At 39.5% G+C, this 19606-nt stretch overlaps 2 protein-coding genes across 12 annotated transcripts in view; one reads left to right on the top strand and one right to left on the bottom strand.

Annotated features, from left to right (window-relative positions):
- The first annotated feature begins 3938 nt into the window (after window positions 1–3938).
- On the top strand, window positions 3939–5408 carry LOC125892103 (rhodopsin). The gene has a single exon (XM_049581845.1). It carries the CDS (start codon window positions 4009–4011, stop codon window positions 5065–5067), a length of 1059 nt encoding a protein of 352 aa, XP_049437802.1. The 5' UTR covers window positions 3939–4008; the 3' UTR covers window positions 5068–5408.
- A 6292-nt stretch (window positions 5409–11700) lies between these two features.
- Window positions 11701–19606, bottom strand: part of LOC125892096 (membrane-associated guanylate kinase, WW and PDZ domain-containing protein 1-like) — a 138686-nt gene continuing 130780 nt past the window's right edge. For 9 of the 11 annotated variants that reach the window (XM_049581826.1, XM_049581830.1, XM_049581828.1 and 6 more), the window contains 3 exons: window positions 18615–18758; window positions 18352–18490; window positions 11701–14938 (listed from right to left, as the gene is read on the bottom strand). In XM_049581826.1, coding sequence (XP_049437783.1) covers window positions 13845–14938; window positions 18352–18490; window positions 18615–18758 — 1377 coding nt within the window. In that variant the 3' untranslated portion in view covers window positions 11701–13844. Of the gene's footprint in view, window positions 14939–17584; window positions 17677–18351; window positions 18491–18614; window positions 18759–19606 lie in introns of all 11 variants that reach the window. The other 2 variants (XM_049581836.1, XM_049581838.1) reach the window with 1 other exon arrangement.

Raw genomic sequence — 19606 nt, 5'->3', positions numbered from 1 at the left:
TAATCAGCCCGATGTGTTTTAAAATAAAATAGTCTTTTCTTTGGTGCAAATTTATTTTTGAAAGTGAAAAAAAAAATATGTAGCCCTCTTTAATCATGTAACAAGCATTCAAGGCCCTGCAGCCCTGAACAGGATCATCAGGTGGAGATGGGTGGGTGCAGATGTGTTTTATCAAAAAAAAAAAGCAGCTGCGTTTGAGGGTCAAGGTGGAAAGAGTGATTTCACAGCAGGTGTTTTATCAGCAAAGGTCTTTAATATTTTCTATCCATCCTTCTTTTTCTTTTTCTTCTTTTGTATCCTAATCTGCATGTACAGAGAGAGGTTTTTAATGAGGCGAAGAAGAAAAAAGAACAGGAGCACTTCTGGTGTCCCTCACGTCCACTGGTGCTCTTGGAAATTAGAAAAAATATTACCTAAGAGGAAAATATTAATCTACATCCATGGGTATAATGTGGCAATTAAGTCAATTAATCAACTAAAGAATTATTCCCTCCCAAATTTTATCACTAATTAATCTTTATTGTCATTTTTTAAGGTGAGACACTGCAGGTGAATAGGGTAACATTTTGAAATAATAGATATCATCATGAAACTTCCTCAGCTGATTACCTACAATAGTATGAAAAAAAAAAAGTATTACAAGTTTTTAAAATTCTAATGTTTAATTCTGCAAATTAGGCATGATCTCATTGAATATGCACTAATTTGCATATATTTTAGGAAGATAAATCTGAACACCTGATAAAGCCAAGTGCAAAATTCTTTTTTCATTTTGTTTACATATAAGATGAAAAAATAATTACAGAGGGATTTAAGGATATCTGTTTATATTACCTAGAAAATCAAAATATACTGTTCATAGCTATAAAAAAAAAAATCAATTTTCGCCATATTTTTGGGAATAAAATGTCACATAAGTCAGGCTAGGAATGATTTATTAACAAATCCCTCTGTAAATATCTTCAGAATATAGCCAGGTGTATAACTGGAAAGTTTGGTGTACATAGGTGCAGTGAGGTATGACAAAAAATAATTTTGAGAAAACAGCATTCAAAGATTTACATAAGATAATACATAATACAAGTAGACAAAATGTAATAAAATAAATGTCTAAATGTATAATTTGAACGTTTTCTTTATAGCAGTTTGAAAGAATACATATTCAAGGAGTAAACTAGCCCAAAATCTCAATGTTTTTGCCTGCCATGTCTCATCTAAGCAAAAAAATGTAATGACTCCAGCTTTTTTTTTTTTTTTTTAAGATATTATTTGGGCATTTTTGCCTTTAATTGATAGGACAGATAAGTGTGAAAGGGGGAGAGAGAGAGGGAATGACATGCAGCAAAGGGCCACAGGCTGGAGTCGAACTCGGGCCGCTGCGGCAACAGCCTTGTACATGTGGCGCCTGCTCTACCACTAAGCCACCAGCTTTTTTAACTGTAAGGTTATGGTGTCTTTCCTTGCATTAGAGCATAAATAACAGAGTTTCTTTGAGTTGTGAACTGTTACCCAGACCAAAAAAATGATATTTGAAGATGTCACCTAGGAAATTGTGGTGAGCATTTTTAAGCGTTTTCTACAGTTTTATATGCAAAATGATTAATGGTGAAAGTTACAGCTCTGTGTGAGATTTAATACCAGGCACATGAGTATATTTTAAAACTTAAAAAAGAGCCTATAAAGGATATGGCTTTATTAACTGACTGTATACACACAGAAGTGCAGAAATATTTCAGTATTAACTTTGTCTCCCCCCAACATGGCTGTCTGACACCACTGCTAACCACTATAGAAAAAACAGCTCCTTAAGTGTCCAGATCACCTTTTTTAATAAGCATTTAAGCATGCTAACAATTACTGAATTAAATATGAATAAAAACGTCTGACACCATAATAGGCTCTCAAAGAAGCCTAGTTGCTTTCATACAAATGCTTTAATAAATGAATGGTCTTCCATAGTTCACACATTTTCATTAATCTGACGAGCTACCCGTTCATTAAAAAAAAATCCATTTCAAAAAAAAAAAAAGAAAAATAAGATCTGATTACAGCAACACGACTGAGCGGGAATGACCCTCTGCGACATTAAATGCATTACAGGCCTGTGAGAGTAACACGTCCATAAGCCCCAAATCTCTTTAATAGAACACCCATTAGGAAAGTGCTGAGCTCTTTACCAACAGCTAAGATGCTCCAGCACTCAGCAACACCACTGTCTCTGCTGTACAGTCGATATAGTACAACAAAAAAATCAACCACTTACCACACATTAAGACAAGAGACCAGGATATATTTTAAGACATTTTTAAGGCCTGTTATCTTCTGCTGCTGTCTCGACCAGGACACTCAGTTATTTTAATTACAATGCATTTCAACATCTTTTGGAAATGATACTAGAAGTATTAGGTTGTTAATTCATGACTGTCTGAGACATTGTGTGTTGTAAGAGCCATAGAAATATGTTTACCATTTAAAAAAAAAAAAAAAAAAAGCTTCAGATGAAATAAGGAGATGTCAACAGTGGACTGCAGTTACTAGCTGATGTACAGAGAATTCTTCTGCAACTGTTTTAATAATGGATTAATCGTCTTATAATTTTTCAAGTGAAAATGCCAAACAGTGGATGGTGGTTTTCTTGCTTTTCTTTGTCCTCTACTGTATGACCATTAATTAAATATATTAAAGTTTTGGATCTATCCATCTTTGAGTTTGGCTTCTTACACAAAACAAATGTCATACACACCTGTGATCGCCGTCACTAAAGTTGTCTAAAATACTTATATTCAGAGATTTCACTTTCATGACTGGACTGTAAAACTACTTCATCCGTATTCTTCAGCACGCTCTCTTCCATCAAATGTGCTACATTTGTTGTCTGCCTCTCGCACTCACCTTAAGACATGTGGTGATTGAGCTTTTGCGGCCGTAGCACCTGAATTTTTCTGCCAGCTCCCTTATGATCAGCTGACTCTCTGGTTTCTTTTAAAAGCCAGTTGAAGACACCTGTTTAGACAGGCGTTTGGGTAACTCGTATGTACCAGAGCTGTACTTTTTCAAATTTTGTGTATTGTTGTTGTGACTACTTATTTTTTTCTTGTGTGTGTGCAAATAGTTTTACTAGTTGTGCATTTTTCATGACGTGGCTCACGTAGTCACATTGTCTCCATGAATTCTCTCATGTTGTATGTCGCCCTTATGAAGCACTTTGTGACCTATGTCCATGAAAGGCACAATATAAATAGATTTTACTTACTTTTACTCACCACATGACTGTAGGAATGAAAGTTACACTTGATGTTAAAATTCTAATGTCATGTTATAGTATACTGTACATTCAGTTTTGGAATAGTGTTTTAGGGTTCCAAGTCATTAAATGAATTCATATAAATTCAATACCTTTACCTGCTTGGCTCTATTTGGGGTCAGGAAGATCTAAAACATCTCCCAGCAGAAGGCAGAGAGACATTCAAACAGGTCACCAGTCCATTGCACAGCTATATCAGATTGACACTAATACTTAAATTCACATGGATGTATCAGCAAATCAGCAGCTACAGTCCCCCTCAACTGCATGTTTTTGCTGAAGGAGCCCAGAGCACCAGAAGGAAAGTCAAACAAATATGGGGAGACATGCACTGTCTCCCTGTGCACACATGCTCTCAACAGTATCTTTCAAATTCAGCGAGCATGGAAAAATGACTTATTTACATGAGGTACCATGTTGAAATCATGTTGTTATCGGATAGCTCCATGATAGGCATGAGCAGGTGTAACCTTAATATCTTGATGAGTGGTCAGTTATGTTTGCAGTGGTGGCTGGATTAGATATTAACTGTGGCCTAAATCACTTTGTGCTGACGGATTTGGAAAGTGATAATCCAAGGTGTGCCTTTTAAAAGCCAGACCGTGGCCACTTGGGTCCATTTGTAGCAGGGTCCTCTCCATCACTCTCCGGAACAGCCAGAAGAAACAATACAGAAGGGCTGATCGCAACCGCAAGCCGCAACCATGAACGGCACAGAGGGACCATATTTCTACGTCCCTATGGTGAACACCACCGGGGTTGTCCGGAGTCCTTATGAATACCCTCAGTACTACCTTGTCAACCCAGCAGCTTATGCTGCCCTGGGTGCCTACATGTTTTTTCTCATCCTCGCTGGCTTCCCCATCAACTTTCTCACTCTGTACGTCACCATCGAACACAAGAAGCTGCGGACCCCTCTAAACTACATCCTGCTGAACCTTGCGGTGGCTAACCTCTTCATGGTGTTTGGAGGATTCACCACAACGATGTACACCTCAATGCATGGCTACTTCGTCCTAGGACGCCTTGGCTGCAATTTGGAAGGATTCTTTGCTACCCTCGGCGGTGAGATAGCCCTCTGGTCACTGGTTGTTCTGGCTATTGAAAGGTGGGTGGTCGTCTGCAAGCCCATCAGCAACTTCCGCTTTGGGGAGAATCACGCCATCATGGGTTTGAGCCTCACCTGGTTTATGGCCTTAGCTTGTTCTGTACCCCCTCTTGTCGGCTGGTCTCGTTACATTCCTGAGGGCATGCAGTGCTCATGTGGAGTCGACTACTACACACGTGCAGAGGGCTTCAATAATGAGTCCTTTGTTATCTACATGTTCTGCTGCCACTTCATGATTCCACTGATTGTCATTTTCTTCTGCTACGGCCGTCTGCTCTGTGCTGTCAAGGAGGCCGCTGCTGCCCAGCAGGAGTCTGAGACCACCCAGAGGGCTGAGAGGGAAGTCACCCGCATGGTCGTTATCATGGTTATCGCCTTCCTGGTGTGTTGGGTACCCTATGCTGGTGTGGCCTGGTATATCTTCACACATCAAGGCTCTGAGTTCGGACCAGTCTTCATGACCATCCCTGCCTTCTTTGCCAAGAGCTCTTCCATCTACAACCCAATGATCTACATCTGCATGAACAAGCAGTTCCGCCACTGCATGATCACCACCTTGTGCTGCGGGAAGAATCCCTTTGAGGAGGAGGAGGGAGCATCCTCTACTAAGACCGAGGCCTCCTCTGTCTCCTCCAGCTCTGTCTCTCCTGCATAAAAGGGCCGTCAACACAGGCTCCATGATCCACTATCCAAGAAGAAGACTTCTGCTCCCCCCGGGAAACGACTGAAGGCTAATGTCTACAGAAATAACCTCCTTTTTGTATTTTTGAGTTGGTTCAACCTAAAGACAGTTGCAGGAAAGGTCAGCCCATTACAGAGTTGTTCCTGTATGTACAGAATATCCAACTTAACAATCTATGAGATTTTTTTTTTCTGAGAGGAAAGGGAAAAAAAATGTTAATCTTTTACAGTTGGATCCTATATGATACTGGCTTAATTTTGAATGTAGAGGCATGTAATCAAGGCAACGTAAAATAAAACGCACTTTGCAAATGACGCATCCTGTTTATGTTTTACTTATATTTTCAATGGCAAAGTTCATATGACTCTAGTATATTTAATCAAATGAATAAATGTGAATGACCTATTCAGAATGCATTTATGTCTTGAGTTGGTTTGTACTTTAGAGCTAGAGTTGTCACCACTGCTCTTCTGTTACAAAACTTGATGGTACAGACTCTTAAAATTATACAAAAATATAAAATAGCGTTTGGAATTCTTTTCTCGAGGCATCTACATTGCCTCTGCCTCTGTAATCTCATTTCAATCACAGGTCACCTTGGACTTAGAACTTGGCCTACCTAAGGGATTATGGCAGTATTAATCAGGGATGAATATACACATGACACAACACCAACTTTATCTGGTGACGAATATTAATCACATTAACTAAAGGTTAACACAAACAATGACTTATTGGATAACAGTATTACCAAGAGACACCTTGATGGAAAGGTTATCAAATGGAAACACAACTTAAGTTCCATCATATCACACACATCCCAAAACTAAATCCATTATCAAAGACAGAATCAGTAACACTTGAACTTTTAGCATCTATATGCAGTATTAACATTTACAAATGGTTTACAACACACTATAATGTAGTTGTAAGAAGATCTGTGTTTATTAGTATATTGATCAACAATGATAACACCTCGTGTGGGCACCCACAAGTGAGGGCTGGTCTGTAAACAAAGAATGACAATATAGTAAAACACAGTTGTAATAATATAAAATATGTCATTATCAGGATAGTTTGCAAATACTGTACTTTAATAAACAAATACTTAAAGCTGCCTTACAGTTTATAGTTATAAACCACTTATTAAATATTTGCATACTGCTTGTAAATACTACATAAAGGGATTTAAATTGAAGTGTTACCAATTATAACTGAAACAGAAAGAAATATCATTCATTAACAAATACTATAATATGTCCTCACAGCTGTGTACTGGGTGGGTGGATAGTTAGGAAAAAGTATAACATTAACAATATACAGTACAGGCCAAAAGTTTGGACACACCTTCTCATTCAATGCGTTTTCTTTATTTTCATGACTATTTACATTGTAGATTCTCACTGAAGGCATCAAAACTATGAAAAAACACATGTGGAGTTATGTACTTAACAAAAAAAGGTGAAATAACTGAAAACATGTTTTATATTCTAGTTTCTTCAAAATAGCCACCCTTTGCTCTGATTACTGCTTTGCACACTCTTGGCATTCTCTCCATGAGCTTCAAGAGGTAGTCACCTGAAATGGTTTTCCAACAGTCTTGAAGGAGTTCCCAGAGGTGTTTAGCACTTGTTGGCCCCTTTGCCTTCACTCTGCGGTCCAGCTCACCCCAAACCATCTCGATTGGGTTCAGGTCCGGTGACTGTGGAGGCCAGGTCATCTGCCGCAGCACTCCATCACTCTCCTTCTTGGTCAAATAGCCCTTACACAGCCTGGAGGTGTGTTTGGGGTCATTGTCCTGTTGAAAAATAAATGATCGTCCAACTAAACGCAAACCGGATGGGATGGCATGTCGCTGCAGGATGCTGTGGTAGCCATGCTGGTTCAGTGTGCCTTCAATTTTGAATAAATCCCCAACAGTGTCACCAGCAAAACACCCCCACACCATCACACCTCCTCCTCCATGCTTCACAGTGGGAACCAGGCATGTGGAATCCATCCGTTCACCTTTTCTGCGTCTCACAAAGACACGGCGGTTGGAACCAGAGATCTCAAATTTGGACTCATCAGACCAAAGCACAGATTTCCACTGGTCTAATGTCCATTCCTTGTGTTTCTTGGCCCAAACAAATCTCTTCTGCTTGTTGCCTCTCCTTAGCAGTGGTTTCCTAGCAGCTATTTGACCATGAAGGCCTGATTGGCGCAGTCTCCTCTTAACAGTTGTTCTAGAGATGGGTCTGCTGCTAGAACTCTGTGTGGCATTCATCTGGTCTTTGATCTGAGCTGCTGTTAACTTGCCATTTCTGAGGCTGGTGACTCGGATGAACTTATCCTCAGAAGCAGAGGTGACTCTTGGTCTTCCTTTCCTGGGTCGGTCCTCATGTGTGCCAGTTTCGTTGTAGCGCTTGATGGTTTTTGTGACTCCACTTGGGACACATTTAAAGTTTTTGCAATTTTCCGGACTGACTGACCTTCATTTCTTAAAGTAATGATGGCCACTGGTTTTTCTTTAGTTAGCTGATTGGTTCTTGCCATAATATGAATTTTAACAGTTGTCCAATAGGGCTGTCGGCTGTGTATTAACCTGACTTCTGCACAACACAACTGATGGTCCCAACCCCATTGATAAAGCAAGAAATTCCACTAATTAACCCTGATAAGGCACACCTGTGAAGTGGAAACCATTTCAGGTGACTACCTCTTGAAGCTCATGGAGAGAATGCCAAGAGTGTGCAAAGCAGTAATCAGAGCAAAGGGTGGCTATTTTGAAGAAACTAGAATATAAAACATGTTTTCAGTTATTTCACCTTTTTTTGTTAAGTACATAACTCCACATGTGTTCATTCATAGTTTTGATGCCTTCAGTGAGAATCTACAATGTAAATAGTCATGAAAATAAAGAAAATGCATTGAATGAGAAGGTGTGTCCAAACTTTTGGCCTGTACTGTATATATATATATATATATATATATATATATATAAATAAAGAATGTCAATAACAAATTATAATAATGGTAATAATGAATAATAATGTAATGGGTAGGTAGGAAAAAAGTATGTCAGTAATGGGATGACATAAAAATCTTCATAAAAACATCACAATATAGTATGCCATAGCAATCTTCATAAAAAGGCATAGTAAAGTACAACATAAAAATCTTTATAAAAATAGTCATTGTTGGTATGACATATAGTAAGACAAAAATCTTTATAGAAATAGTCATAGTATAGTATGTCATAAAAATCCTTATAAAAAAGTTATAGTATGACATAAAAATCTTAATAAAAACGTCATAGTATAATATGTAATAAAAATCTTCATAAAAAAGTCATAGTATAGTATGACATAAAAATCTTAATAAAAACGTCATACTATAGTATGTAATAAAAAATCTTCATAAAAAAGTCACAGTATAGTATGACATAAAAATCTTCATAAAAACGTCATAGTATAATATGTAATAAAAATCTTTTTTAAAAAAAAGTCATACTATAGTATGTCATAAAAATCTTTATAAAGAACGTCATAGTATAGTATGACATGAAAATCTTCATAAAAAAGTCATAGTATAGTATGTCATAAAAATCTTAATAAAAATGTCAGTCATAAAAATAATAAAAATCTTTATAAAAAAGACAGTATAGTATGACAGAAATCTTCATAAAAAAGTCAGTACAGATTGACATAAAAATCTTCATAAAAAAGTCATAGTATAGTATGTCACAAAAATCTTTATAAAAAAGTCATAGTATAGTATGACTATACTGTGTAAGTAGCTACATGCCCATTAGCCACTTGGCACAATCATTACTGCTTTGCCGACAGCGTCATTAACATGCGGCTCGCTCAGTGTGTGACGTGCACTTATAGATAAAATAAAGGCCTATATTAATGAAGGTTCATTAGTGCAGTTTTGTATTTCTCTGTAATGTAGCACAGTGTTAACAATGTTACTGATACTATTCTTTCTCACACCTTCAACTCAAACTATTGTGTTGCCCCGCCCAAATTATGTAATTTAATAATTAAATTAATATCGGAAAGCTGCACATCATTTATCAACAGATTTTCACAATATAGAAACCCAAGATTTAGCACAAAGGTTTTGTGTTATAATACACAAATTCAGTAATCCTCTGTGGTGTCTACTGCAGTTGTAACAGAGGATAGATATTGCATATAGTTTATTAATGAGCATAGACCTACTTGAGATCTACACAGGTTAAAAGCTTTACCGCTTGACAAAAATCGTGGGCTTTTTTTTTTCTTTATTCTGTGAAAGATATTACGATGTGTTTTACCAGTATGATGAATGACAGAAACTTCATGATGACGTGATTTCTCCTTGACACTTCTCAGTCGTGCAGTATGCCAGACTAGAGAAAAACAAACAACTCAAGATCTCTCCCATAATGACCTTCATGCGTAGCTATAGCAACCATCTTACCAGTGGATCTTTCATGGAATACAGATTTTACTCACCAAGCAGTCTGAAGTCAAGCTCCAGCTGAGAGCTTAAGGAAAAAAAAAAAATCAATCACTCACTGCTTTAATTTAGTACTAAAAAAAGAAAATCTTCTCTTGCTGCTGTCGCACAGTCATGCTCTAAAAAAATTTAATGAAGGTATTTGGAGAACGTTGGGATAGATGGCAACCTTTTGAATTTTTGTCACACAGACAAGATAGCATTTAGCCTTTTGTAAATAAATACAAGTTATAATCTTGAAGTTCATTAGAATCCAGTAGAATAGACATCAGCTCTCTGAACAGTTTTTACTACAGTGTTATTATGATGTACCATTTGAGATGATGAAGCATATCAGTGGTGTGATCAGTGTTACTGCAGCACTGGCTGTTACTTTATAACAATTTAAAAACAAGCTGTTATTGGAGTGTATGTAGGGCTGGGTATTGCTGCTCAATATCTTTTAAGTATTGACCAAAATAACCCAGTACCAACAAGTATTGAAACATCTATGGGCAAATGATACCAGCGTTTGTGTCCTGACTAACTTTATGTTAGTGCCTTCTCCAGAGCTCCTTCCTGCTTGTCTGCTCGATTAGCACAAGCTAACGCAGCAGCAATGCTAACGCCCAACACTGAGCAGCTAATTGGTCCCAGCAAACTCACACCAACACGAAAACTGTTTACCTCGTGTCTTTAAAAACATTGATAACCTTTTATGGGTAACGTTAGCCCTGTGATGTTAAAGCCCAACTCAGACTAAAGATTTGCGATGACATGAAACCGTTTTAGCACGTTGCAGAGAATCAGTCCATCTGGTGCTCGTTTTGTTTCTGTTTTTTGCTGTTTCATCAATTTAAATGCAACTGTAGCCAGTATCTTTATTGACACTATGGACACTTTATGGACACCACAGCTGTCTGCTTTTTGCACATACAGTCACTTGCACTAGATGTGTTCCCTTTATCCACTGGTCATTTTCATTCACTGCTGCTCATTATTATCCACTTCCTATTATTTTTATTATTATTATTATTATTAATGTTATTGTTATTGTTATTTATCGCTGTCTCTTGCATTTTTGTACTTATTTGCATGCCTAGTTATTTAAGTTTTTGAAGTTTAAATTTGAAATCTTTAATCTGACTCTTTCTCCTTGACTGCTGTAACTGTAATTTCTCAATTATGGGGTCAATAAAGGTGTATCTTATCTTACCTTATCTTATTTCACTATCACTATCCTCATTCATATTTTAAGAAGCTACAAATTAAGAAGCTCGCAATCTGAACGGAAGTACAGAGAGTTGTTGCATAGAGATGATACAGCATCGCATCTACTTGCATTGGTGTTAATCGGCAGGTTTTTAGAATGTCGCACAACAGCACATTGCAAGTAGTTGCCTAATTCAACTTGTCTGGTATCTTTGCTCTTAGCTGGGCTTAACAGTTAACACTTTGTTAGCGCTTTGCCGGAAGGACTCTTACAACTGTCCTCGGTGTGGAGCTCCCACAACACCAGCTACAACACATACAGTCTGTGGTGTGGTGACGTCGAAAGTGAGTTTAGCATACTGAGATGCCAACAAAACCAAAAGAATGGCTATACTACACACAACTTACTTCACATTATGCGTATTGTAAGTACCCTGTTGGTATCAGTGTCATTTTAAGTGTCCTGGCTTTGTACCTGGTATTGTAATTGTTTAAACAATACCCAGCCCTGGTGCGGAGTGGGACAATATTGCTTGTCACTCCATTGTGTGTAATACACCATTAAAGTATTGTACCAATTAGATGAAATGCTTAGTAACTAAGTAGAAGAGGAAAGCAAGGCAGTTGGCAGGCCATACTAATGACTTGTTTTTGTTTTTTTACAACCCTGCTATTCTCATGATAACTTTTAAAGATTTTTTAAGTGTTTGGGTCGTTGTACAGTTGCTATTAAATGTAGTACATTTTCCTCCAGTGTCGGTCTTCAATAAAACAAAGTCTTCAAAGCTGCATATTAAAACATAGTGTGACCACGACTGACACACCAGAGATCAAAAAAAGCGTACAAACTTCAAAGCCTCTCCAGGGACATTACTGAAGAAACGCCTGTGCAGAAATATGAAAATCCTTTTGAATTTGTATGGAAAACTTTATTTGATAATAAAAATAGCATTCACAGACTTCTTTTGATAGCTACATATACATTGTAATCCATCTCAAAGAAAGAAGCTGGATAAGTCCACATCTACTTGTACTTAGACTAATGTTATGTATAGCTTCATGGGTCAAATAAAGCTATGAACAATGTAGTATTTATATATGCATAGTTTTATAAAAAAAGATTGGCCCATATACATGTACTGCTTTTATCAACACAGAGACAGCATTATGTCCGGAGCACATTGCAAGAAATAATGCTTGAAGAACACAGACTGCATACAAGTGCTTTATAATACAAAGGCAGGCTAACCATCGAGAGAGATTCAAACCATCAAACAGTTTCTGATTGACCAAATACAGTCTTTCATTTTAAAATGTCTTTACATACCTGATCCAGAGTAAATCAACATATTTCCCATAAATCATCAGGTCCATTTCAGAGATATAAACACAATATCACATTCCTCACTGCTGAGGTTTTTCATAAATTTCTCTTTTGTACAAGAAAAAGGCAACATTTTATTCCTTGACAGGTTCCTAATAGTTACACTGGAAAAATCTTTACAGGTGATGGCCAACAGGTTAACTTCTTAAATGTGTTTTTTTTTCCTTCTTTTTTTTTGTCCTTTTTTGTTAATACAGTACCATGGCGACAACAGTGATCAAACAATGCATTTGTTGTGGTTTATCCAATATATTTTAGTTCTTCAATGAAACATAAAACAGAGAATACACACAAAACACATTATAAAGCAGCAGTCAGACTCCAGTGGCGTGACAGCATGGCTCAGCATGGCAGATTGGTCGTCTCCTGTACCGGGACTCTCCGTATATTACCAACACAAGAAAACACATCAGCTCTTGTGTCAGGACCCAGGAGGTGGTCGGTGCGCAAATGTGGTTATCATCAACATGAGGACAGGGCTAATTATTACTGTGGTATTACAGTGCATGTTCCTTATCGATAATTCTCGCTCAGACCTATCCGATAAAGTGGTTAAACTACACTTAAATTTTACACATGCATCTTGCACAGGGATAATTTACACATTTGTTTTAATTTTTTTTTTTTGGCATATTTGAAAAATCATATTTTATGGCAGCTTTAAGCTGGTATTGTGGCATTATGCAGACTCATCTAAAGTACTAAATTGAAAATTTAATGAGCATCAAATTTAGATATCTCTCATTTTCCCGCAACAGAAAATCAACCAGAGCTGTTTTGCCTTTAGTTAAAAGTGAATCAGGTTTCTGTGCTACATCAGTAACACACTGAGGAACAAAGTGAGCATTCAAGTTATTTTTATAATCCTTCTCTGAGGGAGAAACTAATTACACCGTTGCCAATTTTCTCATCAGTTATCTGATCTCTTTCTTAATATCGGTAGTGTGTGGGTGTGTTTAGGCAAAGGAGGGTGAGCTGCCACACATTTCAAGGATGCAACACAAGTAAGGGTACAGCATGCTTTCCCAGGTACAGTGTGTACTTCTATCTTGGTCCTCCAGGATTTAATGAAGCTTGCTCAAGATATGTGCCAAATTAAAAAATAAATAGTGAGCAAATACAAAAAAGTCATATATTATTTATTTAATTATTACTCTACGTTTACCATCAGATCTTAAATTTAGATTTTTGCCTTCAGTCTGTGACTTTCACAGCTCTTGTGAACCATCAGTGTCTTGTGCTATAGTTTGTTCAGTAAAGCAATTCAGGAATGGAAAAAACATCTAAAAACAAGTTGAAAACAAGCTTAGTAGTTAGAAGATACCACAACTGGAAGCAAGTTTCATACCTCTGAGGGAACAAATATTTAGATTCAGCAATGCCTACAAAAAGCAATATCACTGATTTCATATGCAGGCACATACAATACCTTTACTATAGTACAACAACCTCTGTTATGTTCAAAATAACTATAACAATGACAAAACAACCAGTATGAACTGATAGGATTGTACTCCTGCTGTTTTATGAATCTCTGGATGGGATCACAAGTAGTTAAGTCAATCAAATCAATCAATAAACCATTCGACCAAATAAAGCACAAGAGTTAGTATCCTCAGAAGTCCAATTCCAGTGTATGGTACATAGTTTTTACAGATAGAGGAGAGTGGCGAGGGGGATCTCTGCTCTAGATGCTGAGGTCTTTGGGGCTTTCTTTGTACAGCCTTCTCTTGGGCTCAGGGAGCTGGTTTGGGCTGTGGCCAACTGTGTTATTGTTATGGCCTGTGTTGTTGTAGGCAGCATTGTTGTGTGCAGTGTTGTTCTTCATCATGCCGTAGTAATCCTTCAGTCTGGGTGCTGCTGCATAGTTCAGCTCATCCCGGCTGTAGTTGCTGTCAGGGGAAGAGTCCCGCTCCACTCGGTATCGTCGCTCCGGTGTCCCGTTAATCAGATATCTCTCCTCCCTCCTCTCTGAGGAAGAGTCTCTCAGGAGGTTGCCGTTCTTTGTGGCTCTGTTATATGTACGGCCCCTGGAAAGAGACAAGGAATCTCCGTTGTTGTTGGTGCGCTCGGGAGTTGTGGCCTCCCTGACTCGCCCAGCCATCTGTGAGTCCTTGAGGAGCCTCCGCTCGTAGAACTTGCGTTCAGGGGTGACTGCGAGGAACCCGCCATCATCATACTCCCTCTCAGGTGTGCGGTCCCGATGGGCCCGCTCTGCCCTGCGGTCCATCGACTTGGCCCGCCGACGATCAGGAGACGAAGCACGTTTTCGGGTTGGTGAGCGGTCAAGGGAGCCGCGGCGCTGCTGACGAAACCTCCCGTCCAAAGTAGAACTGCTGCCTGAGAGCTCTCGCCCCCTCAGTTTCTCGGCAGCTGCGGCCTTCTTCCCCGAGCTGTCTTTCCTCAGAGTCTTTAGGAGTTTAGAGATGCCGCTCTCCGACTCGGACTTCTTGACTTTGCGGCCTCGGCTCTTCTTGTTGCCACTGCTACTGCTGATACTGTTATCTGGAGACTGCTGTCTGGGGGTACTTTGACTGTGATTGTTATTCCAGGTGTGATGATGGTGGGGGTTAAATTGCCGGCCTTGGTAGTCTATCTGATCTGACCCAGCCCTGTCCCTGTCTCGGCCACGCGCAGCCTCCTCCTGGCGTGATGGTTTGTGAAGGTCTGGTGGATAACTGGACTCCAATGAGGTGTGATATCGGCTGTTAGGTGGCAGCGTTCTCACTTCCGGAGTGTTTTGTGCCCCGGGTGTGGGAGTGTGCCCGTCACTGCTGCCGTCTGCAGGAGAGGAAAAAGGAAAGAGAAGCTTGTTGACTAGAAATACCTTATAAGAAGACCAAGGTTTAATAATAGGTTTACATCAAGAACGTGATGTTTATTGTGTTCAGCAAACATGACTTTCCTTGTTGGTTCATGTGAGCTCTTGCATTGACATGACAGGAAGTCAATGCAGAGATTTATGGAAATCATGCAAACATGTGCTATTTCATAAGCCGTTTACACCCCTAGAAACAATTGGCTAATTTAAATTGATGTAACATTCTGATTTACATCTATACACATAAAATGCATTGAAGTGATAAATCACTTCAATATGTTTTCTCTATAGGGCTGCGGGCTGAGACACAAGGTGATGTCAGCAACAACAGCAGGTGCAACACATTGGCAAGTGTAGGGCAGGGGTTATCAATGACACAGCAGGCACCTAGGAGATCATTCAAAACAAAATGGTGAACAACTCAGTGTGCATCATTGGGAAGAACAAACCAACAGCAAAAAAACAAGAGTGTGTTTAGCTGCAGGTCTGCCAAATAAGAGACAGGTTGCTATGGCAGCAGCATGTGAGGTGGCATTAAATTAGTCCCAGTAAAAATATCTGGCGTGGGACTGGCGGAGGGGGAGGGTTTGTACGTGTATAGATTAGGGCTGCACGATTCTTGATAAAATGAGAATCACGGTTTATTTTTTGTCAAAACTTCACAATTCTAAGGAAAAGTGTTTTAATCAGTAACTAAAACAAACGATTGCCATTTGTACTACCACATTTCTAAACCGTTAAAGTGTCCCACAAAGACACCAAGCAAGCACATAGGCCTATATTAATACCAACATGGTCAAGAGCAGCAAACCTCTTAACAGAAAACAATTGCATTTGATGCTCAAGCCCTGATTCAGCCGTAAGAGCTGGTGAGATGCATCAGGTATGTTCAAAACATAACACGATTAATATTTTACTAACTACTGTTGTTGTCTTATTGATTTATTTTCCACTGCTCAGGGCCAATAAACTGAAAACAATGACAGCAGAGGATCCACGGTCTGCTAGCTAACTAAGACTAAGACTTAACTAAGACTTTGCTGTGTAGCTAAATCCAGTACGAGGCAATGCATGTGAGGCACGGTGTGTATAATACAGAAAGTTTTGAATCAAGGCACGTTTTTTTGGTTTTTGTAAAATCAGTCTTATATGTAATTACGAGTGGCACTGAAAAATTCTGACTTCAGTTTTTGTGGGGCTATCACGAAAACACCTGCATGCTTTGGAATCAGTGCATAGAAAATTAACATTTATAACAGCACTTAAGCAACTGTGTTTTTGTACCTGTTATTCTTGGACTCTGGCACTCAATTAGTGTGATGAAGATCGTTTGATCAGTATTATAATAGAATGACTAGTAGATGATTCGCTCTTACTGGCGATATACAGCATCCTATGGGGCTAGTGCACTTTCTGGTCAACTAATTTGCTTTACACCGTGAGATCTACATCATTTCTCCAGTGCTTACAGTGAAAGGTTTACTGTGAATTACACCAGCTAGCTAGGTTGATGTCTTAAGCCCCTTTTACACTGCCAGATTTTCGGCGAATGTTGGGCCGTTTTGCCGGCGAACTGCGAGCGTTTATACACACAGAGGCGGATTGGCGAGTCGATCCGAGGTGCCCAATTTTCCGCCTCGTAGGGTAGTCATATTGGCGGAACCCTTTTAGTTTAAACGGACCGAGGCGGCCTTCCACCATGGGAGGGGCTGTTGAAGACTTGTGGGAGGAGCTGTTGATGATGCCGCACGTGCGAGCCACTGGCGGTGGATAAACAGGAAACAGCTGATAGCAGGAATTAGCAGCTAGTAGCAAGAGGGAAACGCAAACCTGACAGACACTGTAAAGATGAGCAACTGGGGAGACAAGGAATTGCGTGCCCTCCTTGTCCTCGCAAACCAAGAGGCCATTAACCGTCAGATGACAGGGACGGTGAAGAATGGCTGAAGGACTGACCAGCCACGACTTCCCTCGGAGCAAGTCACTGTTTACGTCACACGCTGAGCTACACGTTTTGTTACTTGCTCACGCCCCCCAATGCCCCGAAAAAGGCGCATTCTGTATAAACAAGAGTAGGCAGTCGGCATTTTGCTGCACTCCCCGATTTTGTTTTTATACTGCCAATGCTGAAAGAAGACTGATTGGGCTTTCCTGCAAATTTGCCCAATTCCTACATAAATTCCTATTCTTATTTGTGGCTAATTTGATTGGTTGTGTGTTAGCGAACTGTTAGGTTCAGGAAGAGTCCGTCAGCCTTGAAGTGCATTTGTGTGTACCGCAACAGGGACAAATTATGAGATCTCATTCTAAATATGCAACTCTTCAAAGAAAAAATAGCAGAATCCTTGCCTCTCAGAAGTTAGATGCCTGAGTCGAGATCGCAATCTTCTAACAATTAATCGTGCAGCCCTAGTACGGATCCACAGAAGTTAAGTTTAATTCAGGCATGACAAGACATAAAGCATGCACACTATGTCAACAAACCCGCGCGCAAACACACACAAAGTGGGATTCGGGTAGGGATGAGCTGAAAGGAAGGGTGGATAAAAATTGAAAGGAAAAAGATGGCGGGGAGCGTGGATTGGGACAGACTTTTGGCTACAAACCGTGGTCTGATTTTGGCCCATTAGGTAGAAACAGGGCTCTCCCATCTTGTCATTCCTCATTGTACCAACAGCGAGATGAGGAGCCATCATCGCTGGAGAGAGGAGGAAGAGCCCAGCGACAAGAGACAATCAGAGAGAAAGAAGACGGAATAGAGAGGAGAAAACAAATAAAACAAACAAGAGGCTGTTTTACAGTGCATCTTAATAGAGAGAAGAAGGGCTTTGTTGTGTAAGACAAAACAATATCACACTTTATACAGTATCACAAATCCAACTGAGAGGGGAAAAGAGCCAGAAAATTAAACCCCAGAAAATAATGCTGAAAAATACAACAATATGACTTCAACTATGAAAGGAATAATCCATCAGCAGAGCATACAGCTCTTGGGAGGGAATACTACTTCAGCTGTAAAACATCCGTGCTACAGATCCTATAGAGTATAAATCACTGAACAAGCTTTTTGTGGCAACCATCCCTCCATTGATCAATAATATGTGACAGTTCAATCTTACACCGAAAGTACGACAGGTCGCTTTAAATTCATGGGTCAGAAAGTGTCTATCTGTTAAATGTTTATCATTTACAGTATTAACATCCACAAAAATCATTGAAAAGAGGAGTATCTGTCCTCGTGGTGCACTTAGCAGGTAAGAGGCTTTATTCCGGTCTGCGGTGTGAACAGCTGGAACAGTAATAAGATTTCAATTCTGGCATTAGCAGTGTCGTTCACAGGGAAACGAGAAGATATTGCAACATGTGTACCTACCATATTCAGGTACAGATCCATCTCCCCGTTTGAGGACAAGCCGCGCCCTCCGACCACCGTTCTTGATCAGTTCAATGGCACGTGAATGCTTCATGTTCTTTGTGCTCTCACCATTAATCTCCAGGATCTCATCTCCCACCTAAAACAGAGAGGCCATGTTATTGTCGCAGCTCAGTTATGATTGTTTGTTTCACCAATAGTTTGCAAGGAGGAAATTTATCCTGCCAAATTCAGCTTTTAGCTTTCGGCTTCTGGTTTCGTACCCTCATCTTGCCATTTCTGACAGCAGCTCCATCCTCCGCTAGTCTCAGCACATACAGGTCCATGTTGTACTCCCGTCCTCCCCTCAGGCTGAAGCCAAAACCTTTACTGTCCCGCTCGAGGTCCACAGAGTAGAACTCAGCATCCTGTGAGACAAAAAAGGAGATAAAGAGAAAGTCACAAGGAGACTAGAGAAGAAGAGTGACTAATCCATGGCGCGCGAGGGAGTCAAAAGGTGAGTCCAAACTTCAGGACTAATCAAGCCATGTCCCACAAAAACTCACAAAATGTCAATGGCAGTACAATACCCTGGAATGCATGAATAATTAATGCCACATGAGCCTGTGAGCAGAGTACAGATCACTAAGCAAGGGCATCACAAGGGCTGGACCTAAAACTTACCTTGCTCATCAAAAGTTCCCTCCCAACGGAAGTATGGTTTCTTCCACAGTCAGCTTTAGTCATAATCAGACTACTAACTCATTTTAATAGGTGGGGTCAATTCAAGTGAGGAGTATGAAAAAGCTTGCTTATATCATGCACGTAGAGACATACAGGGAATAATTACTTTTTAAGATACAGTAAAATAGGTGGAATATGGTAGGTTGTGTGGGAGATATCTCTGAGTAATGGAAAACTAGAGATACTTTTTAAGATATGACACCCCAACTTACACATTAATAGAATTAGATTTGTTTGTAGATGTGTGGAAGGCACACTTAAAAGCAAGAGCGCCTGTTTTTCAGGGCACAACGGCTGGGACCTAAGATAAACAAAGTTAACTTTGGGAATATAGCAATGCGCACATCATCTTATGTGACGGGAAAAGCCAGTCAGAGGTGATAGATATCTTGCCTTTCTTCTGTAATTATCAGTCTATGATAAAGTTGATTCTTTTAGTGCAAGGTCCTCAGAGCTTTACATCTGTCCCACATACACGTTTTGGGCCTAATATGAACTTAAAAAACAGCACCTCGAAGAAGATCAGCTCCTA

Source organism: Epinephelus fuscoguttatus, linkage group LG7, assembly GCF_011397635.1.
Source record: "Epinephelus fuscoguttatus linkage group LG7, E.fuscoguttatus.final_Chr_v1".
Lineage (NCBI taxonomy): Eukaryota > Metazoa > Chordata > Actinopteri > Perciformes > Serranidae > Epinephelus > Epinephelus fuscoguttatus.
Note: the sequence above shows the minus strand (reverse complement) of the source record. Positions and strands in the feature narration are given on the sequence as shown.

Excerpts from the sequence above, each read along its gene's own strand:
- LOC125892103 (XM_049581845.1), top strand. The coding sequence starts at position 4,009 with ATGAACGGCACAGAGGGACCATATTTCTACGTCCCTATGGTGAACACC.